At 39.0% G+C, this 27,668-nt stretch overlaps 1 protein-coding gene across 1 annotated transcript in view; it reads left to right on the plus strand.

The window, feature by feature from the left end:
- Nucleotides 1–27,668, plus strand: part of GPC6 (glypican 6) — a 1,093,791-nt gene that overhangs the window by 261,765 nt on the left and 804,358 nt on the right. Inside the window, exon 2 of the mRNA XM_032611614.1 lies at nucleotides 15,975–16,133. Coding sequence (XP_032467505.1) covers nucleotides 15,975–16,133 — 159 coding nt within the window. The remainder of the gene's footprint in view (nucleotides 1–15,974; nucleotides 16,134–27,668) is intronic.

Below are 27,668 nucleotides of genomic sequence, written 5' to 3' on the forward strand. Positions count from 1 at the left end.
CTAGTCTTGGCAGTTGGTAGGTAGTTACCAAGAGATATCCATCCATGAGTGAGAGCTTCCTGCCAAATGCAGACTTGTCCACCATCCTGCACAACTTTTAAACATCCTATCGGATTCTCTGAAAAAAAAAAAAATTCTGTTTACAGTGAAATAAGCCCAGAACCCAAATCCATCTTACTAGAAACATGAAGTATTGTTGTGCAGTATTAATATACTCTGAATTTTCTAAGAATATGATTATGATGTAAATCCAAGAGAAAATTGTGTTTGTTTCATTTGGAGATTTTTGTCAAGAACTGTTAGTTTTTCCAGAAAATCTTATCAGTGGGAGCTATGCCATTTGTAATACGTGATGTGCTTGCCTAATGTACCACTGTTAGTCTGTCTCTATACTGTTGTGTTTGTAGTGATAGTACTTGTAGGTCAAATATCTATTTCTTTTTTTTTTTTACTGCCGTGGCCTCTCCCGCCGCGGAGCACAGGCTCCGGACGCGCAGGCCTAGCGGCCATGGCTCACGGGCCCAGCCACTCCGCGGCACGTGGGATCCTCCCAGACCGGTGCACGAGTCCGTTTCACCTGCATCGGCAGGCGGACTCCCAACCACTGCGCCACCAGGGAAAACCCCCGGAATACTTCTTTTACCTCAAGTTTAGCCATGGCACAAGATGACATACTTTCAAATTTTCTCCTTTAGATTCCGGTTGGGGTATTATATTCATTTAAAAATTATGTGTATGGACAGTTATACTACCAATAGATTTCTATAAAGGAATGTAAATGGGAGTTCAAATTAATTACTTAAAAAAGGAAGTTTGGGGATTTCCCTGGTGGTGCAGTGGTTAAGAATCTGCCTGCCAGTGCAGGGGACACGGGTTCGATCCTTGGTCCGGGGAGATCCCACATGCCACGGAGCAACTAAGCCTGTGCACTACTGAGCCTGCGCTCTAGAGCCCGCAAGCCACAACTAGTGAAGCCCACGCGCCTAGAGCCCGTGCTCCGCAACAATAGAAGCCACCGCGATGAGAAGCCCGGGCACCACAACGAAGAGTAGCCCCCGCTTGCTGCAACTGGAGAAAACCTGTGCTCAGCAACGAAGACCCAACACAGCCAAAAAAAAAGATTAAAAAAAAAAGGAAGTTTGATTCAATCCACTTAAAAATCGCTAGTACAGACTTCGCGTTTGTGACAGTTACTGGGGCCTTCACCAGCTTTGCTGCCTTCTCCTAGATATGCCATGATTCAACAATGATTCTCTTAAATTATTTTTTATGAGTGAACCTAATATTCTTGCTTTTTAATTTTATTTTAAAAAACCTTTTTTAACATCTTTATTGGAGTATAATTGCTGTACAGTGGTGTGTTAGTTTCTGCTTTATAACAAAGTGAATCCGCTATACATATACATATATCCCCATACCTCCTCCCTCTTGCATCTCCCTCCCTACCACCCTCCCTATACCACCCCTCTAGGTGGTCACAAAGTACCCAGCTGATCTCCCTGTGCTATGAGGCTGCTTCCTACTAGCTATCAGTTTTACATTTGGTAGTGTATATATGTCCATGCCACTCTCTCACTTTGTCACAGCTTACCCTTCCCCCTCCCCGTATCCTCAAGTCCATTCTCTAGTAGGTCTGCATCTTTATTCCCGTCCTGCCCCTAGGTTCTTCATGACATTTTTTTTTTAGATTCTATATATATATGTTAGCATACGGTATTTGTCTTTCTCTTTCTGATTTACTTCACTCTGTATGACAGACTCTAGGTCCATCCACCTCACTACAAATAACTCAATTTCATTTCTTTTTATGGCTGAGTAATATTCCATTGTATATATGTGCCATATCTTCTTTATCCACACAGTGTTCATTGCAGCTCTATTTACAGTAGCCAGGACATGAAAGCAACCTAAGTGTCCTAATATTCTTGTATTCTACTTAGTGCAAAGTCCATTACTTACATTATTGAGTCAATTTTAATTTTATTTATTTGCTGAACCAAAATATACTGGGTGCCATTATGGGTCTGGTACTGAGCTAGGCAGTAGAGGCACAGCTGATGAAGAAAACACAGTCCTATTCCTCAAGCAGGCTGTGCTCCTGAGAAGGGCATGGATGGACAGACTGGTCATTGCAGTGCAGTGTAATGCAGGGCCATGTGCACATGTGCTGGGACAGCAGGAAGTGGAGTGACACTTCACCTATACTCAAGAGTCAGGGAAGGCTCAGAATAAGTGGTGTTTAAGCTGAGACCTAATGGATGAGAAGGGATGAGGGGCAGAAGAAGAGGTGCAGAAGAGAAGCTCATAGCTTTCCATCTAGAGAGAGAATAGCATTGCCAAGGTCCAGAGTATAACTGAGCATGATAATTTTGTGCTCCCAGTATTTGTGTTTGGCACAGGACTTAAGGAGGAGTGTGGCAAGAGGTGAATGGAAATTAGGCTTCTCCATAAATAACTGCAACTCAGATGCATTGGAATGAACACTATAATAAATGCACAGACCAGGAAGTAATGCAGTTATGTGGGACGTGTTAGATTAACCTCAATTAAGGTAAACAGTGTACATTTCTTGGAGGAGAAATTATTTAAATTCAGGGGATTTTTCAAGAATTAAGAGTGTGAACCCCCCAAAATTATTACCCAAAAAACTATGAAGAAGTCCTGGGAAGACAAACTCAGTAACCCAGATCAAAGAACTTATGCATATATTGTTATTATATAATAAATTGGGCTAAGTTGGACTTCTATCGTCCATGTGTACTCGATGGTCTACACATGTGCTTATGTATATTTTCTCTTCTAATACAGCAATGTTTAATATAGGAAGTCTAACGACAGAGTATGTAATTTAATGACAAATAACCATGAGGGGATGCATAGACATAGATGAAAGTTACATTTTGAAGCAACATCTGCCCTCCAAAGATTAATTATCCCACTGTAGCCTTTTCGTCAAAACTAGGGCCTGATTCAAGCCCATTTTCCACTGATGTCTTATTCTGCAGAAGCCAATCTGATAAAGTATTTCCTTAGATTAAATGATATTGATTTAATCAATTTAATCAGTTATTTTGCATATTTGGATTTTAAGGGCTGGGTAAAAGCAACACTACACGTGGTTTTCATGTCCATTGTAGGATATAGGAAACTATCGATTCTACCTCCTTTGAGGCCAGTGTGAGAAATATATTCTCAAAAAAGAGACTACGAAGAAGAAAAGGCTGTGATTATTCCTCGTGTCCCTTAAGTGTTGACTTTTTATTCCTATTGAGATCTGTTTTAAGTTAAAAATAAGATACTTCTTTAAAACAGTATGTAAAGGCATTTTTAAATTGTCTTTAAGCGGCATGTTCTTTAAAATTCAATTTGGTCTTTCATTTCTCCTTTAAATATATAGGGATATGTGCTTTAATTTCAGGAGAGTTTTTGTTCCTTTCTCTTCTGAGGTTCTATACTCCTTTTGGTTTCAAACCATGGCTGGGCTTTAATCACACAAATTTTTGAATGATAATGCTTGACTATACCACTGTCATCTGAACACTGACATTTTAAAGCCCCAGGTTGGAAAGGATGATGGAATTTATTATAGCATCTGAAGTGGTATCATGTTAAAATCTAGGTCCCCATACACAAATTTTAGAAAGAGACCTCTTGCCCTTTATTAATTGCAAAAGTGACACCAGGGAAAGGACTATCTCCTTTTGTAGGCCTCCCATCACTCACCTGTGAAATAGAGGCTGAGGGAAATTTACCTATGGGCATCCGTCTTAAATGATTAGTGGGAGTTAAAGTAATTATTATAAATTATAACAATTTACAGCTCTATGAGTTGTAAAAGGTTAGATATTACGGAGTTTCATTGTCATAAAGGCAGACATTTAAAGAAATATACAGTTATAGACTGTACCATAGATCTCCCAACATTTCTAGTCACTTTGCCTTTTATTACTTTACTCTATATGATATGATCAGTGTTGCAATCATGGTTTTTACAGATGCCTACTAAAATTGCAGTATTTTATGGGAAAGAAAAATAATTTTTCATCCTGGCTTACATGCAGTTCAGTTTGATTAGGTTCTTAATCACTCTCACCTAGCCTCGGCCCCTTTACGAAATTGGTCTGCCCTAGTTTACAGCCATCGGGCTTTGAACAGTAAATCCTAAGTTCTCAAGTGAGCTGTCATATAATTTATTAAGAATGCTGATCTGCTGTTATCAGGGTCAAAAACAAGCCCTTTGTAGATTGGTTTATTGTATATCACCACAGGATCACCAAATTCAATTGTAAAAACGGCTAACTCTGAGTGAGCAAACACGGGTGTGGGATTACAGTTGCAATAAACTTGAAATTCATCACCATCTCTGGATGAATTTGTAGGCGGCAATTGGCTTGATTTATGCATATGGGTTACAGAACAAGAGAGACATAAGTCAGCATCTCTGGTCAGTTGACATGCAGACGGTCACTGGGAACTGGTGACTGGTGAACTGGAACTGGAACTGGAACTGGCGCCTGGATTTGGCAAGCAGTCTCGAAACAGTATAACTAGATTTTTACCAAGCATGCCCATAATGATGCCATTCAGGCTGTAGAATTGTAGATATCTTTGAACATTTGAATATGAAGTTTTTTGGCAGTCCCTAAGACAACATGGCAAATGAATTGTGAGCAGGCGTGAGATTGGCAACATATCTATCAGTGCTACTTAAAACCCCGTGTTCTAGATTAGCAATTGTGGGTCTCTCTTATGGGTCCCAAGACGATGTGTCTATGAAACACAAGTGGAAAATAAGCCTGTATAAAATTTTTTAGGAAGAATGGTAAAGATGTCTCAGACATCTCTAAGAATACTTCTAGGCAGGACATCTTGATATCATCGAAGAAGAAAACATGCATAGGATCAGTTCAACCTACCTAAAGAAGCATTGGCTATTTATAGTTTCACAAGTATGCATTAGTAAGTGGGCTTTTGGCCCTCTTTATTACTGCTTCAACACAGCATTGAACTTTGGCTTCCAAACTTTTTGCCTACAATGTACTACAAGAAATAACATTGTTAATTACAAAGCAGCGCATACACAACGGTAGCAAAACCTTCACAAGAAACACCCTTAATTCACAGGATGAGCTCTGAAATACTCTATTCTGTTTTAAACATGAATGCTTGTGGACATGTGCTAATGATTTCAGGTCCTGCGGTTTGAAAGATATGCAAGCCAGGGTGAAGTGAGAGAAACAGGTGAAACCTTTACTTGGATGTCCCTGCTTGCTATTGAAACATGAAAGATAGGCAGTACCACTACTGCTTGCCTAGAGATTAAGTAGGCAAAGTTACAATTAAAGAGCTTCTGTAATTAACGCTGTGCCTGTAAGAGTCCTTAGCAGCTGGAAGGTGACTGAATGGTGAGAATTACGTGCTTTTTACAACAGATCTTATGCTTATCTGTAAGGTAGTCTTAATTCATAGATATATCTTTCCTTGCTGGACTCCAAGCTTCTTAAGCAGACTCTTCTTATCCCTTAGCACCAAGCATAGTACTTAACCTGTTGCTTGTATGTTATAAACGGTAATTGAATAAGTGAATGGATGGATGAACGACTGAGGAGAACAAAAGAGTCAGATGTACTCATCATTTATTACAGAACTTTCCATGTGCCAGCAGCTATGCTAGGACAGTGAGTACTACAAAGGTAAATAAGACAGGCTCATAATGGCTGGTTTGGGGTATAATAGCAGTGGGTATGAGCAAATGGCTGTGGGATAATGAACCTTAGGTCTTTCATAACAGTAGCATAGAGGAACAGCTTCCTTCTCAACTCTGTCTCTGTGTCCTGGAATAGCAGCCACAGTCTGGGAATGAAAATTGCAAAATGTGGGTCAATCACTTTGGTTTACCCTTCCGTGACATTAGCCCTGCTTGTGACTCATGGTGACTTTTCCTTTAAGCACACCTATTAGCCATGGTCCCCACTCTCCAACGTTCCTGAAATAACTACTCTATTTCACGCCTTTTCGCGTCTCTGGGGAATTCTTTACTGTACGTTAGTAGCTGGAAATGGCTGGGAAGAGCCAATTTTCTTCTGAGGCAAATAGGTATTTGGCCCATAGATGTCAATGTGGGTTGCGGAAATGGCAGATTCCAATGGTCTAGGGTCATTTTAATTGAATTTGGGGACGTAACTCATTGAAAGAAAAAGCCAACCAACAACATACAGTACTTGAACTTCATGTCATGGTGCACCTGAACTGGCACATACCAGCCAGTGAGAACTCACTTAAATTTGCAGGGATTTTGGGAACCTATTATTAAGCACAGTCATTATTTAAAAACCACATCGTATAAATTTACAGTTAAATTAATTATTAAGAATAGGGTAATAAATTCTCAAAATTTAGCACTTTCTAATCATTTTATTATTTGTTACACTCTTGAGGTCTTCATATCTGTATGGAGGAAGTGTTATGTGATGGTGTGTTGCTGCACACCTGTTCCCAACTTGAAATTCAGTAACGTCATTTTGGTAACTAGAAATGAGAGAATTTATACCTTGGAAATTGGAAAACTACAAGTCGGGGCTCCCCTTCAAAACCTAGAGCTGGTTGTTAAACATTTGCCAACACAGCACTGACTCCATCTCCAGTATCTCAGATACTGGGATTGATGGGCACTGAGAAGGGAAAAAAAAAGAATAAACAATGGTTCTACACTTTAGTAAACAGATAATCATAGCCAATCGTAGTAAGTGCCATTGTAGATGGTTTAGGAGATAGTAGAGCCAGTACACAGGTTTCCATACGTTCTCTTTTCATGGAGTTCTTAGTCTTAGTGTCTGTATCACTCATGGTTCTTCAGAGAAACAGAACCAAGAGTATATATCTCTCTATCTATATATAGAGAGGTGCACACACACACACATGCTATACCACCTACATATTTATGTGTGTACAGAGTGTGTGTGTGTGTATATATATACACACACACATACTGTGTAACCTACATATGTGTGTGTGTTTGTGTTTGTGTGTGTGTGTGTGTGTGTATGTGTATACACAGAGAGAGAGAGAGGTTTATTTTTAGGAACTGGCTCAAGAGATGTGATTGGGGGGCCGGCAGTTCTGAAATCTGTAGGGCAGGCAGGCAGTCTGAAAACTCAAAGCTGATGTTGCAGTCTTAAGGCAGAATGTCTTTTTCTCAGGGAAGCCTCCGTTTTTGCTCATGAGGGTTTTCAATCGATTGCATGAGGCCCGCCCTCATCCAATTATAGAGGGTAATCTCCTTTACTTAAAAATCAGACCTCTTAACCACATCTACAAAATACCTTCACAGCAACACCTAGATTAATGTTTAATTAAATTACTGGGTACCGTAGCCTAGACACATTGACACAAAAGTGTAATTTTTCTGTGATGCTCCTAGGCTAGAGGAAATACTATTTTACTTCTTGTTAAATTCAAACAACTCACTATTTATACCCTGAAGAACTTAGTAGCCATTTGAAAATATAATACACATAGAATGTAAGAAAAAGATAGGTGTACATCACAACGAAAGGGGAGATGAGGGCGTGAGGTTTCTGATACCTTGACTTGGCTTTTTGGTTATCTTGTTCTCAGACACCTACAGATTATAGCTGAAGTTTTCCGTACTTAGATAACTTTCAGTTTGATTTTGAAAGACAGAAATAGTGAGATCAAGATTTCTTTACTGGACTTCACTCTCGGAGAACTATCTTGAAACTAAAAATTAACTTTTTGGATGTTGATGAGATTTTATTATCATTTAACTTCTTCCTATATGAGCATTTTATATTGAACATACAACCTGGTGAATGTAGTACTCAGAGGAGTAGGAAAGGAAAGGTCCCCTTGGGAGATTGCTGAGTTTATCAGAATGGCTATTTATCAGAAGGTGAATCTCTTGGGAAAGCACGCTCATTAATTCCACTGTCCATCTTTCCCCAGTTCATTTTCAATACACCTCTGGGGTGGGTACTGCCTTTTGATCATTTCTCACTCCAATGTTTTTCTGAGTATATTAATACTTGAAACAATTTTTAAATTAATTTTCATTGGAGTGTAGTCGCTTTACAATGTTGTGTTAGTTTCTGCTGTACAGCAAAGTGAATCAGCTCTACGTATACATATATCCCCTCTTTTTTGGGTTTCCTTCCCGTTTAGGTCACCACAGAGCCCTGAGTTGGGTTCCCTGTGCTGTACAGTAGGTTCTCATTAGTTATCTATTTTATACATAGTATCAATAGTGTATATATGTCAATCCCTATCTCCCAATTCATCCCACCCCCTTTCCCCCTTGGTATCCATGTTTGTTCTCTATATCTGTGTCTCTATTTCTTCTTTGCAAATAAGATCATCTAGATTCCACACATATGTGATAATATACGATATTTGTTTTTCTCTTTCTGACTTACTTCATTCTGTATGACAGTCTCTAGGTCCATCCACTTCTCTACAAATGACCCAATTTCATTCCTTTTTAGGGCTGAGTAATATTCCATTGTACATATGTACCACATCTTCTTTATCCATGACAACAAGATTCAGAGATACGATGAGAAGAGGCTGAGAAAACTCAAGGAATGACAAAATAATTCATCTCTTCCCTTTTGCTGTGACCTAGGTGCAAAAAACTTTTACTCTTATTAAATATCCTTCCTCCTTTGGATTTAGAACAGTCAACTACAACAGTGTGATTCATCAGTTAGCTTTGAGATTACATTTTACATTGGCTTTGCATTAATTTTTTTACCAAAAAAATGGTGTAATAAGTTGTGTGGCTATTTTGTGGCATATTTTGAATTGTGGAATCACATCGTTGTTAAGATTTGCTGTTTTCCCTGTGAAATTTAACCACAATTTTGTTGAGCTATTTCCTATGCCAAAGAAGACAAGTTGCAGCAAATAATGTTTTTTTCTGAAATCTTTCTATTCTTTACTTTTTTAAACAAATACTGGGAAAGAACATGCTATGTATTCGTGTGTATGTGTATGCACGCATGTGTGTCTGCACTTACAAATTACTGAGGATCGTTTGTGGTAGGACAGTGCTTTCATTAAATGTCTCAAAATTTTACGTGCGTGAATTAAGTAAGATTGTCACGTTAAGGCAAGGAGAAACCTCTTCTATTTATCGACAGAGTTAACAATTTTATAATATATTGAGTCAAAGTAAGACGTGAGAAAAAGGAAAGATCACTTTTGGCACTCTCACTGCTGCATGCTCTGTAAGACCATCTTGATTCAATCAGTGCCCATTCTCTATCCCCCAGACCCCTCACCCCTTGTTAATTCTAACCACTCTTGATTCTATGCCCCATCTTCACCCCCCAGACCATCAGCTTTTCTAAATAACAGAAGCAAGGAAATGGTAAAGACCCAAATCATTGGCAGAAGATCTATGGAGGTGGGATCTATACCATCTAGAGCAGAATGTTTGAAATCGTTTCTCTGCAATTCTTGGAACAGATTTAAACAATTAACTCATGGGTACCACTCAAAGGATTTATTTTTTACAAAATGCAGAGTGAAAATTTTATAACTAAAAGCGTTAGTACGTAAAGTCTTTATCAGCAAGTTGACAACATCAAGGATGACACTATTATAGGTGACTTGAGTGATAAGATCCACTGAAGTATACCGAACATGAATTGAATTTCTTAGAACTTGTGTAAAAGTTTGAAGATTTGTCATCATGGTACTGAACAACTTTGGTAAAGAAAAGCAGCCCTTCACGAAATGGAAGGATCGTTTATAATAACGCTTCACAATAAAAAATGTTGAAGAAGGGCTTATTTGGAGGTTTGGGGAATTTGAACTTAAAAGAATGAACTAGAGCATACATTTGAAAAACGTTGCTTTCCTAAGGTCTGCCACTTCTTATTAGCCCATATAGGAATTTTATGACACCAAAAACTGTCCAGAGCTATTAGCTCCAATTTAAATTTTCTTAACTATCGGAAACTCTAGCTGTAAGTTCACTTATTCTAGGGTATTTTACTTCCCTAAACCTGTTTCCTTGGATTCTTTGCTCCAGTCAACTTCCCAGGCACTAGATGAACAAAATGATTGTTTATTTGAGGTGACATATCAAATGATGAGACTCTAGCTTGGTACCAGACACAGCTAATTGACTGCGGGGATTTTAATAGTTCAAGGATGAGAGAACTTTGGCATAGAACGTGTGCTCTGAAGAGGGCCAAGTCTAAGACAAATATTGCACTCTAATCAAATGGTATTTGGAGGTTCAGACGTTGAAGTGCTCTGTGTTGTGAGATCTTGCCATCTTCTTTGTACTTTTTAAAGTGTTTTGATTTCCTACCTACCTTCTAGGAAGTGCCAGGGTAGTAATTTCCCTCCACACTCCCAAACACTATAAAAGCCAAGAGTTTGTCTATAGTCTGTGAAATGTGACTCATTCGGGGTACTTCATTTTTGTTGTTTGTTTATTTGGAATGTGCATTCTGAGATCCCTGCGTGTCACCTCCGAGGGCAGAGAGTCTCCTGCAGGCGACCCACAGAAGCTGACTCCTGTGGTTAATGAGGTCCTCCTGTCTCCTGCTCTTTCCCACCGTGCCACTCACCAAGTCTATTCCTGGCAGCTTTCAGACCCTGGGCCATCCCTGGAGGGAGCTCGATCTGGCAGAAATCACACTTCTGCTGTCACCTCAGCATCTTGGAGTGAAAACAAACACCTGGGCAGGCATTTGGGGAAAGGCGTTGTAAAGAGTGACACATAGTTGAAAGGAACATGTAGGAGGAGCAGCCCCATCTCTTCTGTCTTGGAAAACAGATGACAGTTTATGGTCTGATTGTATGTCCCCAAGCCTTTGCTCACTCTCTAACTTCCTGGTGGAACGCCTTTCTTCCACATTTTCGATTTCTTTTGTTTATTTTAGAGCTAATGAAGATTTCTATAAAAACACAGGGACTCAGGAATTCACTGGCATGAACTCCAGGTGTCCTAAGAAAGCAGGCACCTGTGTAAGGTGATTTCCTGACCTTGTGTCTCATCTTGCAGGATGTGAACCTGTCATCATGATTTGCACATAGATTTTTCAATACGTGTTTGATATGTCAGGGTACAGTCATCATAGTTTCAATCCCACATTTTCTGCCTGGAACCAGCTATTTAGTATCTTTATTATTAGTGATCTTGGAGGTGCCTGGTGGTACTCCAGTTGAGCTAAATATTGTATCTAGTTATGTAATAGATAACATCTAGAGAACCTAAGGGGATTTGAGAAAGGAGTGTGGGTGGGAAAATCTAAAAGGACAACACATTTTTCTCCCTCATAAATTACAGCTTTGGAAGAATCCCATTATTAATACAAATACTCTTAAGTGTCAGGAAGTATTTAAACTGAGAAAAGTTTCGTATTCTTGCTCTTTGGAGAAGTTGGAACAGGAAGGGTGAGAGGTAATTCTTTATACAGCAAGTAGCTGTCGTGTCTGATTTCAGAAAGTCAGTATTTTGGGTGTTACAGACCCTGTGGTCTCTGTCTAACTACTCTTCTGTTCTAACCCTAAAGCAGCCATAGACAAGGCATGAATGAGTAGGTGGGACTGTTTTCCAATAAAACTTTATTTATGAGAGGGGAGGGGCAATATAGGGATAGGGGATTAAGAGGTACAAACCATTATGTATAAAATAAGCTACAAGGATATATTGTACATCACAGGGAATATAGCCAATATTTTATAGTAACTATAAATGGAGCATAACCTTTAAAAATTGTAAGTCGCTGTATTGTACACCTGTAACATAATACTGTACATCAACTATTCTTTAATAAAAACTTTAAAAAAAACTTTATTTATGGACAATTAAATTGGAATTTCATAAAACTTCACATAGCACAAAATATCATTCTTTTGATTTTTTAGAACCATTGTGCTCACAGGTCCTACAAAAACAGATGGTAGGCTGGCTTTGGCCCAGAGGCTATGGTTTGCACACCCCTGTTCTAGGGCCAAAACTAAAATAAATAAATGAACCTACTCACAACAAATTGTCCAGTTGTCCTGAGTCTTTTTGGCCATTCAGAGTCATCAGGTTGTTTTGGCAGTTAGCAGTGGCCTCAAATTAGGGGGAGAGAGGAGCTGTTCAGGAGTTTAATCCCTCCACAACATTCTCACCTAGTGATGTGTTAGGAAGGAAGCAAGGCTCAGTCTCAGTGGACCACAGGTTTCATGGGCGCTGGTCCTGTGTGTTTGGGGACATCGTCGTCGTCTTTTCCTAGGAACTCTAAGAAGAGCTTTGCACCGAAGAGTTACTCTTCCTATAGTACGTTTCGTCAACATTCTGGTGATCTCCCCATCTGTTCACTTTCTCTCTCCATCTTTTTTATCTCTGTCTCTCTGTCTCTTTCATTATCTCTCTGCCAGGGACCCGTACAGAGGAGGAGACATGAGTTGACTTCTTAAGGACACTTTAGTTCAATTAAAAAAATCTAACACTGCTTTGAGTTAATAGGGCAGCCTCTTACATATATTTCCATGACTATATATACACACACACAAGAAATAAATCTGGTTTAAATTTGTCCCACTAAGAAGTATCTTTCTCTTTTTATTTATCACTTGACATAGAATACTGATTTTCTTGGAGTGATTAGAGATTATTAGACCTCCAATCCAATCTAATTTCATGAATGTAGATCCACAGGGTTTCTTCCACAAGTATCCTAAATACAACTATTTCCCTCAGGTCATAAAATATTTATTTTCTTTTGGTCAGTTTTTCACCAGAAGTCCCATGCATTTTGTTGTAAACTCAGTTGTAATGATTCAGAAGTAGAATGCAGTCCTGAGGTACTAAATCTTGAGAAATGGACATTTCATTTGTGCATAATATAGTAGGAAATGGAGTGGGGGGAAATAGGAAACGGAGTAGGGGGATTTAAGAAAATGGTTTATAACAGGTCAGGGAAAGGAACATTCTGTAAAGTTGTTAATATTAAATATCCACTTAATCTGGAAAAAGAGAGTTGTTCTTATCAGTTAGCCTTGGTATTTTATAAAAAGAAAATGAGTGATTTGTGGACCATTTGCTTTTGATAAAGCCATACTTATTCCTTCCCAGTGTTTTCAACTCTAGAACTACTTTTCTGAATGGGATGTATCAGAATCACATGTGGGAAAATTTCAAAATTCACCTTGTTCTATCTCATCTCTTTTTGGCATGGTCAATACCTTCAAATAGGAACTCGTCAGGAGTGCACCTGTAGTTGAGCAAATTGAGTTACCACTCGATGTAGCAAGTGAGGATACACCATGGAGAACCAAAGGGTTTCTCAGTAAGAGGGACTTCAACAGAATCTTCTGTAGGATTTGGATTTGGGTGGGTGTTGTTGGGAAGGGTTCCAAGAAGCAGGGCCTCACCCTAGATCGGAGGCTGTCAGAAAGCAGAGGTAATTCTATAATAAGGTATCTCAATAAATGTGACCAGCAAGGAGGGAGACTAGGATGAAGATCTGTAAAAGGTAAAGAAGTACAGAGGCTCATTTTGCCTGAGAGAGAAGGTGTTTAGTACTTTGGAGATGGCACAATCACCTTGTTTCTGTCTGTGCTGAGACAATTTGTTTTAAATTAATTAATTAATTTATTATTTATTTTGGGCTGCATTGGGTCTTCCTGGCTGCGTGCAGGCTTTCTCCAGTTGCGGCGAGCCGGGGCTACTCCTTGCGGTGTGTGGGCCTCCCACTGTGGTGGCCTCCCTTGCTGTGAAGCATAGGCTCTAGGTGTACGGGCTTCAGTAGTTGTGGCACACGGGCTCAGCAGCTGCGGCTCGCGGTCTAGAGCGCAGGCTCAGTAGTCATGGCGCACGGGCTTAGTTGCTTCGCGGCATGTGAAATCCTCCTGGCCCAGGGCTCGAACCCGTGTCCCCTGCATTAGCAGGCGGGTTCCTAACCACTGTGCCACCAGGGAAGTCCCTGAGACAAAATTTTGACGTGGCCTTGCTTTGTCTCATTTCATCCTCGTCTCAGGGTAATCTTGTCTGAGGTGGGTGTTCTGTGAGATTGTTTAGGTGTAATAGTTACGGTGACCTGGCTGTGGGTACCGGGCAGGCTGGCTTCCAAATGTTAAGGGCAGCTTGTGTTTTCTTTCTGAATATCTACCCCCTGCCCTCCTTTCTGTCACCACTATGGTGGCTATTATTTTCTAATGACATATTTCCAAGTTTTTATTACAAAATATTTTAAATGTATAGAAGAGTAATGATAGTAATATAATAAACACCATGTAAATATCAAGCAACTTATGAAATAAAAGATTATAGATAAAAGTTTTTGAGCATTTCTCTCAAATCCTAATTCCTCCTGGGAGGAAACTGTTATCTTGAATTTGATGTTTATCATTCTCAAGTACAATGCATTTTCCTTTCCTTTTTAAAAAAAATATACCTAAGATATTTTATGGTCTCCTTCCCTTCCAGGAATTATATAAGATCTAACTTTAATACAGACCCATGATTCTTTTTTATTCTGGGGTTGTTTTAAGTAGGCACTAAAGCATCCAACTGCATGAGACAGACACCCTATACTTCAAACAGGGTCATGGGGACATAATTTTATATAAGAACTGTTAAACATTATAAATGAATTGTAATCATTGCATCAAGCACTCGTTCATTTGGTTTTTCCATGCTCTACAGTGATTTTAATCACAGGGACAATTTGTTGGTTTTATTTAGCAAGATGTTGGGTGGATTTTCCTTCTTCCTTCTGCTGGCTCCGTTAAGCATTTTTGACACTGAGGGAGCTGAATCAATTGGAAATTCACATTTTATGCAATAACAGACCATTTTAATTTCATGAAGCAAGGGCTTGGCTTCCACTTGCAAATAGCACCGAAGAAAGCCATATTGTCAAAAGAAGTGGCCCAGTATATCGAGAGATAAATCTATTGAATTAAACCCAAGACTTTCATTACCTTTTGCTTTACATTTCCATACAACATAAGCATTAATTAAACCCATCAGTGCCTTCCTCCTTGCAGGAGAACATTTTCTCTCTGACAAGAAATGTTAACCGAGGGAACATGTGGCACAGGAGACCAGCCATTAAAATCACACTTGCTTTCACTGGGAGGAAAGCTGATGCATTCTGACGGTCGGATGAGCAGAAACAGAACACAGCGAATGATTGCCATCTTTTCTTGGCCCTGCTGTCTAACAGACTATGGTGATGGGGCTGAATGTCTCTTGCCTCACTTCAGGTTTCCAAAGATAAGCACATTTATAACTGTATTGCATCTCTTGTCACCCGGCGTTTCCAAAGATAAGCACATTTATAACTGTATTGCATCTCTTGTCACCCGGCGTTACTTGGTACATTTCAGATGAAAACAGGAAAATCGTCGTGATCTTCTGGGGTCTTTAATGTACCTTCCCTTACATAACAGGGGCTGGAACTAAATGTCAGGTCTCTTAGTCCCTTTGGGCTGCTACAACAGAAATACCATAAACTGGGTGGCTTATAAACAGCAAACATTTACTTCTCACGGTTCTGGAGGTTGGGAAGTTTAAGATCATGTCACTGGTAGATTCAGTGTCTGGTGAGGGTCTGCTCCCTGTTTCACAGACCCCATCTTTTAGCTGTGTCCCTAAGTGGCAGAAGGGACAAACTAGCTCTCTGGGGTCTCTTCTAGAAGGGCACCAATCCCATTCATGATCTAATCACCACCCAAAGGCCCCATCTCCTAATACCATCACCTTAGGGGGTAAGGATTCTACATATGAATTTTGTGGGGTCATAGACATTCAAACCATGGGATGGGTTCAACTTCAGTCTGGAGTATTTGGAAGGTTAGATACCCTGAGGCCCAGATAAAAGTTCATGGGGAGGGCTGGGGGGCTGGTGGAACAAGGACCCCAGGATTTGAGGGAGATGTCAGAGAAGCAAACTCCCTGAACCCCTTATTATTCCATGCTGACGCTTACGTACTCCTTGCAGGGGAACACTTAAGAATCTGTCCTCAGGAGTACACGTGCTGCACCACGGAAATGGAAGACAAGCTAAGCCAGCAAAGCAAACTGGAGTTTGAAAACCTGGTGGAGGAGACGAGTCACTTTGTGCGCACCACTTTCGTGTCCAGGCACAAGAAATTTGACGGTAGGTGACAGTTTTTATTTCTCGTTGTTCTGCGTGCGCTTTTCGATGCGAGAGTCTTGATATTATATGAAAAACATTTTCTTTAAGTGGAAGCTTTTCTCTCCTTCTTAAACATTTATAACTGTGTCTATTTTTAGAAAAGGCATGAGCGCTCTTGACAATTTTTATGTCTTGGAAAAAACCTGAGTTAACAAAGAGCTGTTTGGCATTTGTGGTTCGCCTGTGAGATTTATTCTGAATGATTTGGCTTACGTTCTCATTATTAGAGTGATTCTAAGTCAGGTTTTGTCACACCATAGCTTGTCTTCAGTTTCCATCTAGGGATTTGCTTTGAAGTCATTAAATGTCATTTAAAATTATTTGAAATAGAACATCACTTTTAAGAGGACAGGCTTGTTTTAAAATGCCCAGTGACATAGACTCCTTTATTTTAGAGTTTTCCCTTCCTATAGTATAACTACATTTTATACTGTAGGTGCAATGCATCCAGCAGAAGGTTTAGACCCTTCATTTATTTCTTGATAATAAGCAGTCGACTGCATTTCTGTATTCTATTTGTTAAATAAACATTTTGTATTAGAAAGCACAAAGGGTGAAAGTAATTATTACTAGGTTTTCAGCACTGAATTTTCCCATCAGAGCCTCAGAAAGATATTCAAAAGCAATCTGACTTTTATCAACTGAATGAACAATAAAAATGATAAAGATAATATTCTTAGGTGGTGAAAGTTGTCAGCGCTCTGTGAAATGAATGCACCTTACTATGGCTCCTTGTAAACCAGACTTGCAAATTGTAGGGACCCTTCTTTGTGCGCCTTTGGTTTTAGGAAGTTGCCCGAGGGCAACAGAACCTTCATTCATTTCCTCCAGCCTTTCCAATCAATGCACAACAAAGCCAGTTCAGAAAAACCTTGCCAAAGTTCGTCTTTTTTTTCTTGGGTTTTTTGTTTTGTTTTTTTTTAATACTCTCTGTAGTAGGCAAAATGTTCTGTTTCATTGCTGTTTTAAACTGGCCACACCAATTTCTTTAAATCAGTGCTCGAGATTCTAAAAGGCTGGTCCACCTGGTGGTGTTTCAGTACTCAAGATAATGTGACATTTTCCGTGTAATTAAAGGGACGTATATTTTTGCAAGTATGTTTCAGCATCTTCACGTTCTTCCTCTGTCTCTTGCTCTGTGTTCAACTGTATATGTGGATGTATATGAAAATAACTTTATTTAGAAGTGATGCTGCAAATGTTGTTCCCTTAAGTGCAACTAGGAGTACTTGGGAGTTGGCCTTGATTGACAGATTACAAATCCAGTGACCTTCAGGAGCCCCTGAAGGGGCTCCTGTGTTTGAGGAACTATAATGTATCGGTTCAAACTGAGGCAAATTGAAAGGCCTTATTCTTTGTTACAAAAAGCAGGTGAGGGTGATCTGCTGCTTCTGACTTCAACCTACTTCTTTAGAAAACAACTCTTAGGGCTTTTATAAAGCTGTGCTCCAAAATTAAGTAGGAATAATTCCAGAGCAGTATTCACAGTACATAATATATATTCCTTTAAATAAAAATATTAGACTTAAGGTAGATTTATGGGGAGTTGATTTTGTATTTTTTAATGAGTAAAGCTATTCAGCAAGACTGAGCCAGGTACTTCCTGTATTCTCCTATCAATGACTTTCAATATTTTTGAATTTATAATTAGTAACCCCAGATCTCATTACTCTTACTAAAGAAACCACTCTCTCTTTGTGTGTGTGTGTGTGTGTGTGTGTGTGTGTGTGTGTCTGTCTGTCTGTCTGTCTGTCTGTCTCTCCCTCTCTCTCTGTCTCTCTCTCTCTCTGTCTTTCTCTCTCTATACAGGTACGTTTTAAATTTTTCTAATGTACTTAGGGGTATTATGTCAATTGGTTTGACAGGACATTGATTTTGCTAAGATTCAATCTGACGTAGAGGGTGATGAATTCTCTAACAACAGTGCATTTCATTGTAGTTGCATTAGGCGGGGATGGGAGAGAAGATTTTTTTCAAGGAAGCGTTCAGCTAAAATCTAAATGTGATCCTGGTGAGCTCAGCTTCTGAAGAGCTATCTTTAAAAAATTATAAAAATATATAAATTTAAAAGTCACCATTATAATTTCTGATCCTTCATTAGGCAATTTCATGAAGGTCAGCCATGCAATTGTATGATTTATCTTCTTATCCCACAAAGGCGATCCTGCTAAGTCACCTTTCAGGAACGCTGGTGCATCCGTGCGGGCAGTTTTCCATTTGTCCCCTTACTTTCTTTAACCACTTCCTCGTGGCATTTATTGATGACTGTCAGTTGGTGTGCAGAGGAGCCCTGTCTGGGATCAGCTGTGGAATGTTACCCTCTGAGTTTTATTTTCCCAGATGAGACCAATGGTGCTTTGAGAGACTTCAGGTTTATTTTTAGTAGCTTCCTATTCTGTGGGTCATTTTGCATTATTGCTGGGATCTCTTGATTCCAGTGTGTTCATTTTGCATTTCTGCCTCTGGTCCCACTTTCTCAGAGATCTTAACTTCTCATCTGGATTTTACAGGTCTTTGTTGGCTATGTGTTCTTTATTATATGAAAGACGACTGTATTATATGAGAAGGTGACCACTTTCCTTCCTATTTTCAATAAGTACAGCAACTAATTTAATTGCACCTAATATATGTGATTCAGTCCATACTCTATTCAGAGAGGCTAGATTCTATCACTGTTAATCATTAGTCTATAGTCCTGGCATTCCTTATTATACTAGAAATGTTTTGATTCCATTTAGCTTGTCGTTTTGGGGCAGAGGTGACTTAAAATTTGAAATTCAAAAACATGTAACAGAACATAAGATTATATTTATTGTCATATTCTTTCCCACTTTCTATGAATATCTTTAGTAATATTTAGAAGATACTGTATAAATTTATAAATATTCATTGCATGGTCAGAAGCTAAACCTGAATGAATATGAATTTTCCCCAACTTTCTTAAATGGTCCAGCTTTGTTCCATAGCCCCATTAGCCGAAATGTGTGCCTGAGAGGCAATGAATAGAAAAAAAGGGTAGTGAGAGGCAGTGAATTGAAAAACTATATAATATCAATTGCAGAAATTTCCCCTCTTTGGCAGAGAATTTCCTTATAACTGAGTAGCTCTTTTTCTTTTTAAACATAGAGTTGAAATATGATGAATATATATAAAATAAAAGTTTATGTTCTTGGCACTGGTACGTTTCCAAGTGTCTTACAAGGTTTTTATTTGTTTGTTTGTTCTGCCTTTTCTGGCCAAATCTCCACCTCTGGCTGCCGTTACACATCTCTGCAAGCCCCTCACCTGTTGGCCAGGGCCTGGCCACTGCAAATGTTCCCTCAAATACACAGGGATGCTCTCAATTTTCTCTGTAACCAAGCCCAGGTTTTCTAACACACCCAGTGGTTAAAATTATGGATGAAGACCCAGCCAGGTACACCTGGAAGAATGATCACAACTCTGTTGCCTTACTTCTTTCCTTTCTCACCTCTGCCAAGTAGCCCAGACAGCCAAAAGTACATAAACAAATAAACGAATCATATAAAAATACAGAAAAAGTAGCATCTTTGTGTATCCGCTCATTTTCCTAGCATTTTTGTGTTTAGTAACTGTCTGACCTGTCCTATTGGTATTTGTATCTAAATCCTAATGGCTGTCATGCTTCTAAGTGTCTAATTTGTTAGGATCCTAGGAAAATGGAGAACAATCCAATATTCTGATAATATTAATGGTGATAATAGGCAACATCTGGCCATGTTCCTTGCCCGTTACAGATGTTAACCTATTTAACACGAGTGAATTGCAGGGCAAAGCCACACAGAAACTCAATGGCAGAGTCAGCAACCCGTCCCAGGCTGAGCACTCCTGGATCCTTGCTCTTAGCTGTAACTACCCCATAATCTCTCTCATGCTTTCCAGCCCCCAAATGTGCTGAGATTTCACCATCAGCCACACCTTTTCCTCTATCTCCCGCTGCCGGTTCTGTCCCATTAATTGTGGGGAGGAGGTGGAAATGTCTTACAGAGAAAAGTGGAAAGAGATTTTTTTTTTTTTTATCCTTAAAAAACGAAAATTACCCATCTAAATATAGTCCAGCCCTCAAGGAACCTGGAGCCTGGAGAGAGTAAATGACTTGCCAAGTTTCCACCAAGAAAGATGAAACCAAGACTGTAACTTGATGCTTTTGACTTACATCAGATTTATAAATAGTAATGTGATAGCAAGTCGATATTCAGTTGAAATTCTAACTCAGCTTTTATTTGTTTTGAGTGGACACTGGCTAAAAATTACTGATATTCTTTTAACAAGGAAATAGTGATATTGGTGGGTAAAGAATCTAGCCATATTTTTGGAATCTAGCCATATTTTTTTTGGTAAAGAATCTAGCCATATTTTTATTCCATTGAAGGTCGTCCCTAAATTAAAGGGACGTGAGTGTTTTGTGCCAAAAAAATGTTATTAAATCAATGAAGGCATATTATTTATTTTTCTCACCTCACGAAGCCCTGGTAGCTTCTCTCTCGATGTAGGCACCAGTACCCTCTCCTCCAGAATCCTGTATGGAGTATAGATTATTCAGAGACAGGAACATTTAGTTGAAGGGGTATTTTCTTTTGGCAGTTTTTTCTTCAGATTTATTTGAGCTGGTATTTATTCACATCTTAAGCTCGATATGAGGTTTTTTGTTTATGTTCTCGGCCTTATTATTTTACTCTCCTTCCTGGTTTTTATTTACGTGTTTTAATGATACACATTTTTCTGGAGATTTTGGCAGCAAGTATATATTTTAAAGCAAATTAAAAAAAAACGTTGAGCAGTAATTTCAATCCTCCCAAAGAACTTATTCCATGGTAACACCCTCAGACTTCTCATCTTTACTGAATGCGGGGATAATTTATACATGGTGGCATAATATTTTTGTGCTGCAGATCTGCATGTGTTTTCTTTTTAAATATCACTTCTCATCTATATATTGTAGAGATGACAGTAATGTAATAATATCTTTAAAATATGGTCTAATTTTCTCACAGAATACACTTATTTCAGAAGCAAAAATTCCTAAGTTGTTTTCCTTATGGTAGTAGAATCTTCTGTATTTCCTGTCACATGGGTGATGTGTGTGTATGTGTGAGTGAGATTTCAATTTGGAAACATTTATTCAGAACCTACTGTATAGAAGGCGCTTAACTAAGTGTATAGTAGATACAAATATGACTAATAGTGACTAAAATATGGTCAGTCTGTCACAGAGTATACCTTGTTGGGGAGACATAAGTATAAAACTAACACTAAGGAAGCAGAATCAACTATGCCATAAAGTAAAAGTGCAATGGAAGGAGTCCAAAGGAAGGAGTCAAGTATTTTATTGAGAGGCACCAGAGAAGACTTTTGGAAGATGGGACACACAGGACCCTTAAAGAGTGACTTAAGGTGGTGATGGTTAAAGAGGTGACAGGCACCAGAGGTTTTGTTTGCGTGTCCACAGAGTCCTTGGGACGTGCAAACATAGTTACCGTTGATTGTCCCCCAACAGTGTTACCTTATTGACATTCGGCGTACATTTATGACGTAGATAACCTGTAGAAACCTTTTTGGTCCTATATCCGTCTGCTATTGTTTTGTAACAACTAACCACAACATTTCAGGGCATAAACAAGAAGCGTGTCTTTTTCCTTGAATGCGTCTTTGGGTTGGCTGGAGTTTGGCTGTTCTGGCCTGTGCTCAGCTAGGCCTGCCTCTAAACCACGGATCTGGTCTGGTCTGTTCTAGACGTCTTTGGGAAACAGCTCTCTGCCTACGTTCTTCTCATGGTGAAGTTTGGACCTAGCTTAGAATTGGCAGGCGGTCTTCTCAGGTTCCATTGACCAAGGCAAATCTCATGGTGATTCCCAAAATTGACAGGCAGGGTGTATAGAATCCCCATGGAGATGTGGAGATGGGGGAAGGAGTGAATATTCTACATCCTAATCTACCACAGTCCTCGACTGACTGCTATTCCTTAAACAACGTTTTACCTTCCACGTTGACATGTGGTATATATATATATTTTTTGGCAGGGGGGCAGGGGTGAGGGGAGGCAGATTTTCTAGGAATTTGAGAGTAATAAGTAATTTCTAAATAAAGCACAGTTTGGCAAACACACCCGTTATAGACTACGTCCCATATCCTAGCACACTCAGAACACACACACCACTTCCACGATATTATTCAAGAATAAATAGATGTGATATTTCCATTTCTTTTGATACTAGCCCCCTTGTTTATTGTACAGAATAACAAGCTAACTGTAATTCCTAAGGGTTATCATGTTAATCAGCGTAGGAAGTAATTAGCCAAATGCCTCCTTGAAGTTTGCTGGGCCACCACCTCAATGACATGTATTTCATCTGGAAGACACTCCTCTGGAAGTCAGGATGTGCTGAATTGGGTTTTAGAAATTGGAGAAATGGTCTCACTGGCATTGGAAAGTAATTTGCCAATTCTCCCAAAAGGCAGACCTTCCAAAAACAAGAATCAGCTAGCCAGGGATTGAGCGTTGCCAGAACTAGTAAACAGATTTATAAATCACAAATGCCTTCCATGTGCTTGATGTGGGAATAGATGATCCATGGCAGGGCATTCTTTAAATTGCAGTGCATGAAGAACCCAGATCTTTGTACAAGTGAAATTTGTCTCTCTCTGTCTCTCACTTTCTTTCTTCTCTTTGGACAGATCTTTCAAAACTAAGGAAACACCACTGATCAGCAGCTTTGTGTCCTCTGTGATGGACTACCAATCATTTTCTAATTGTTACACCCGCACCACACACCTTCGAGTAACTGGAAACATTAAGCTCTCAGTGTAGTTGTAATATTATCATCTTATTATCACCAATTCCCTTGTATGGTGGGTTGGCTGAGCAGCTGTTTCACAGACAAGCCGATTTCTTTCAAGTATTACTCTATCAGAGGCTGAAACCAGCCTACCAGAAGGGTTCTTGGTCCTGAATATTAATGAGCAGACAAGTGTCTGTTCGCTGACAGTGGCTCACTAATCCTTTGAGTAAGTATGGCTAAATTACAGGAGAAATTTTATTTCAGTTGAATTGATCTGCCACTGGATAGAGAAAACAGGTTTTCTTATTTTAATGAAAATCAAGAAAAATATTGAATGGTATGTAAATTAGAGCTCAGTGGAAACATTTTTGTCTTCAGACCTGAGAACACAGTAGCTCAGTGTGGACTGGTTCAGCTGCATGGTGTGTGTAAAGATGACGGAGACCTCATTATCTCCTGTTAGGTGTGGTGTGCAGTGGGAAACAGTATAAGCCCTCACTCTCTAACTGGAATTTTGTATCATTTCTCAAGTGATATGGAATTGGAATAAAAACGGGCTTTCTTCCTTCACCGAGACAATGTAACATCTCCCTTTTCCAAACAAATAACAGGGTAAAGGAATAAGAAAAGTGTTGTATGCTTTTCTAAGAGTCAAAAGGAAATTGTGCAGCTGAATCTTTATCTGAAATGACGTACCTTGTCCTGATGGAGTCCCTGAAGTGGGCAGATAGAAAGAACAAGATGGGCATAAATGTGATAATGGTTGAAGCTGGTTGATGAGTCCATGGGGCTTTATTATAATGTTCTCACTTCTGGGTGATTTCTAAATGTATGTAATTAAAATTTTTTTAAAAAAAGAGAGAACTGACTTGAGCACATACAGGGTGAAGATTTCCAGACTGTGAATTCATTCTAGATATAGAACAATGCCAACAGGTATTGCCACTCTGTCTTGCGAATTCAACAGTAGTAAATTACACAGGACATAACCATTTTCAAATTGCAGAGATGAACACAGCTTATAGAGATGTTTAACTCAGGTCAAGGCCACTTAGCTTCTGCTTCCACCCAGCATTTTATTATTGTGTTGCTAGAAGTGGCATCTCTAGTTTATCCACAGGAACAGACCTATTAAAATGAGGCTTAATCCTTAGATCTTCCTGTTAAGTGTGATTCAAAATGTCAAACTCTTTGTTAGAAGATGTATGGACAGCAAGACAAGCAGATTATTCAAACACAAACTTTGGCAAGATTCAGAAGAAAATGTAAAGCATATATTATAAATGCATTGTAAATAACATTTCTATATCACTAGGTAGTCCTCCAGTGATTGTCGGTTGAATGACAACCAGCATGAGCTCTGGGAGTTTGGCATTTTAGCAAACCCAAAGGAAGAGACAGCTTGTCTGAACAGTTAATTCCATATGATTCCATGTATTCCATTAGACAGGAGGAGAATCCTGGTCCCACATGTGGAGGTAGAGTTGGTAACCAGCTAATAAGCCTGCATGATTCACGACACTCAGAGAAACTGTAAAACAAATTTAAAAAGTACTGATTACACTTTCAGAATTTTCCATTTATTGTTCTTTCAAAAGGGTTTTTTATATTCATTAAATGGATAAATATTGTTCCTCAGATGATTATATATAGTAGTACATGATCTTCACACTGTTTCCTCCCTACCTAGTGGTTTAATTGAGTCCAAACAACTTGAAAATGAAAAGCAAACTTGGAAGGAAGATAGCAGGAAATCGGGCCTCCAAGGCTTTTCCATGCTGGAAGAAATTGTACTTCTCCACCTATTTTTTATTTCTGAAAATTTCTTTGCGTATTTTCTCCTTTTGAAAGAACAGTGCGTGGTCATTACAGGTTTTGGTCCTCTTGCCCTCCTGTCTCCTTCTCCTCAGTGCTTGTGTAGTTGACACCTTATCATTTTCACTTATTTAGTAGTGTTCTTTTAATACTATTCTTTTTTAAAAAAAAGTATGATCTATTGCATAATCCCTCTTGAAGTGTAAGCTCATTAAGTATAGAGATTAAGTTTCCTATTTCTATTTTATCTTCCTATACTTGACTTAATATGGAACATATTGAATAATGCTGCAGTGTTGTCTGACTATGGCACCGACCTGCACAGACCCAAGGGCACAGACCAGTCAGATGAATTACTTAAGTTCCTATAATAAATACGATAGAAGAAAATAGGAAGCCTTGAATTCTAGTTATCTACTAACTCTTAGGGTCCATAAACCTGGAAGTCATATTTGATTTGAGCAGCATTTATTCCAGTGGATTTAATGGAACTAATTTTAAATTCCCAGAATGAAGATAGTCTTGATTTGGAGTGGAAATAGAGGCCCTTACCTCAAAAAGCGGGATGAGTGCACACACATACACACACACACACACGCACACACACAGGTATATACACATGAGTACGGTGGGGTTAAGGTACACATTAGTCACTTGAAAGACCAGTTAACCCACAGATTTGTGTGTTCAAACACTGGAGATTTTGATTCTGTGGTCCCTTAGGGACTCAGAAATCTTCATTTTGCATAAGCATCTCACATCTCTGGGTCAGCACACTTTGAGTATCACTGGTTAAGTGGAGTTGAGAGATCAGTGATCAGGATGTAGATCTGAGTCCAAGAAGAATGACAGCGGCTTTTAAATCTTTGCTTTATCATGTCAAAGTCAGTTTAAGTCTGCCAATAAAACGTCCCCACTATGTAAGGTGGGATTCAAGCATCTTTTGACCAAATGGTGGATTTTACACATTAAGCAAGTTTCTCTTTTCTCCTTCGGATTTTGACAGTGAATTACACTCCAGATCCACAACTCATTTAATCTTTTGCTGATCAAAATTATAATTCAGTTGAATTTTTTTATATCTGTGAGCTAAAAAATTATTTTCTTTTTCCTCTTTTATTTTCTAGTTTATAGGATCTAACAGATATTTATTTTTCACCATCTAGAAAATACATTTCAATTTTTTTCTTTTTTTTTTTTTTTTGGCTTGGGTGATGTTTTCTGAAGCCAAGAATGTAACTTTTTTTTTTTTTTTTGGTGGTACACGGGCCTCTCACTGTCGTGGCCTCTCCCGTTGCGAAGCACAGGCTCCAGACGCGCAGGCTCAGCGGCCATGGCTCACGGGCCCAGCCGCTCTGCGGCATATGGGATCCTCCCGGACCGGGGCATGAACCCGTGTCCTCTGCATCGGCAGGCGGACTCTCAACCACTGCGCCACCAGGGAAGCCCCTGTAACTTATTTTTAATAGCGTTTTTTGATTCTAAAGTATTATATGTTTATTATAGAAAACTTGGATTATTTAACTTTAAAGCATTAAAGAAGAAGTTACTTTAAATTTATGCTCACTTGGGGGGAAAAAAACCCTGATCTCTGAGGAAACTGAGGTAAAAATGTAATAATACTAATATTTGGTTTCTCATGAAAGCTTATTCAAATAACTTCAAAAAAGAACTCTTAATTAAGAGTTGGAACTCTTAATTTCTGTGTTTAATAGTTTATAAATATAAAATGAAAAGCAGAACCCAGTGTCTGTAGGAGGGAGGGGATTTTCTATTTTCTGGGGATAATATTTCCCTACACTTCATAACTTTGGTCAATAAAACTTTGGACCACTTTTACTATAATTGAGTTGGTAATCTTTATTGAGAGTGTAATCAGAACTGTGACAACGTAGTTCTGAAGATTTGAGTGGTGTAATAAATCATGATTTATATTAACGAATAGGTCAAGGATGTAATTAGGATGAATCCTTCTCACAAAGTAATGATTTAAGGAAAATAATACGACAAATTTTAATGTCCTCTTGGAATAGTAGTCTACGGTCTACTGACTTTGTTCAGCTGATCGTTAGGTCAGCCAGGCTTGCTGTCACTCGCTCCGCAGTGCCCTGATACATTTTACTACAGGAAGTGGCTTCTATCACCGTTGTCAGGCCTGGAGAGTTCCAAGTCCCACAGACAGAGGATTTGCACATGGGCACAGCCTCCTGTCAGTTTCAAGGTTTAGCTCTTTTCTGGTGCATAGAACTCTGGATTGTGTCCTGAGATCAAAGAAGTTTGGGAACTAACTATAATTCATATTAGTGTTATACATTTTTAAATTGCTAAATACATTCCCCAGAAGTATGTATGCTTCTGTTTTCCAGTGTTTGAGATTATTTTTCCCTTTGATGCTTCTAAATCAGGAGTCTGTTTTTTTCCGTGTAGATTCTAGGTGCTTAATGCCAGCCCTCCACTTTTTTCTTTATTCACTCATTCATTCCCCATAGATGAGGAAGGGTCTACATTGTTCATGACACTATGGCAAATATTACTTTTTAAAAAAGCCATGTAAGCAGCACAGACCCTGGAGTCATCAGACTAGATTTCAAATATAAGATTTGCAATTTGTTAAAGTAACCTAGGAAGTTTCTTGAAATCTTTGGGTTCCATGTTTTCTCTTTTCAAAATGACTGTAATAATTGTAGTTTTGAAGATATACATGAGGAGCCTAGGGAGAGTCTAGCAAAAAGCGAGTATTGTTTTTTTTTTTTTTTTTTTTTTTTGGTACGTGGGCTTCTCACTGTTGTGGCCTCTCCCATTGCGGAGTGCAGGCTTAGCGGCCATGGCTCATGGGCCCAGCTGCTCCGCGGCATGTGGGATCTTCCTGGACCGGGGCACGAAC

This window comes from Phocoena sinus, chromosome 18 (genome assembly GCF_008692025.1).
Source record: "Phocoena sinus isolate mPhoSin1 chromosome 18, mPhoSin1.pri, whole genome shotgun sequence".
NCBI lineage: Eukaryota > Metazoa > Chordata > Mammalia > Artiodactyla > Phocoenidae > Phocoena > Phocoena sinus.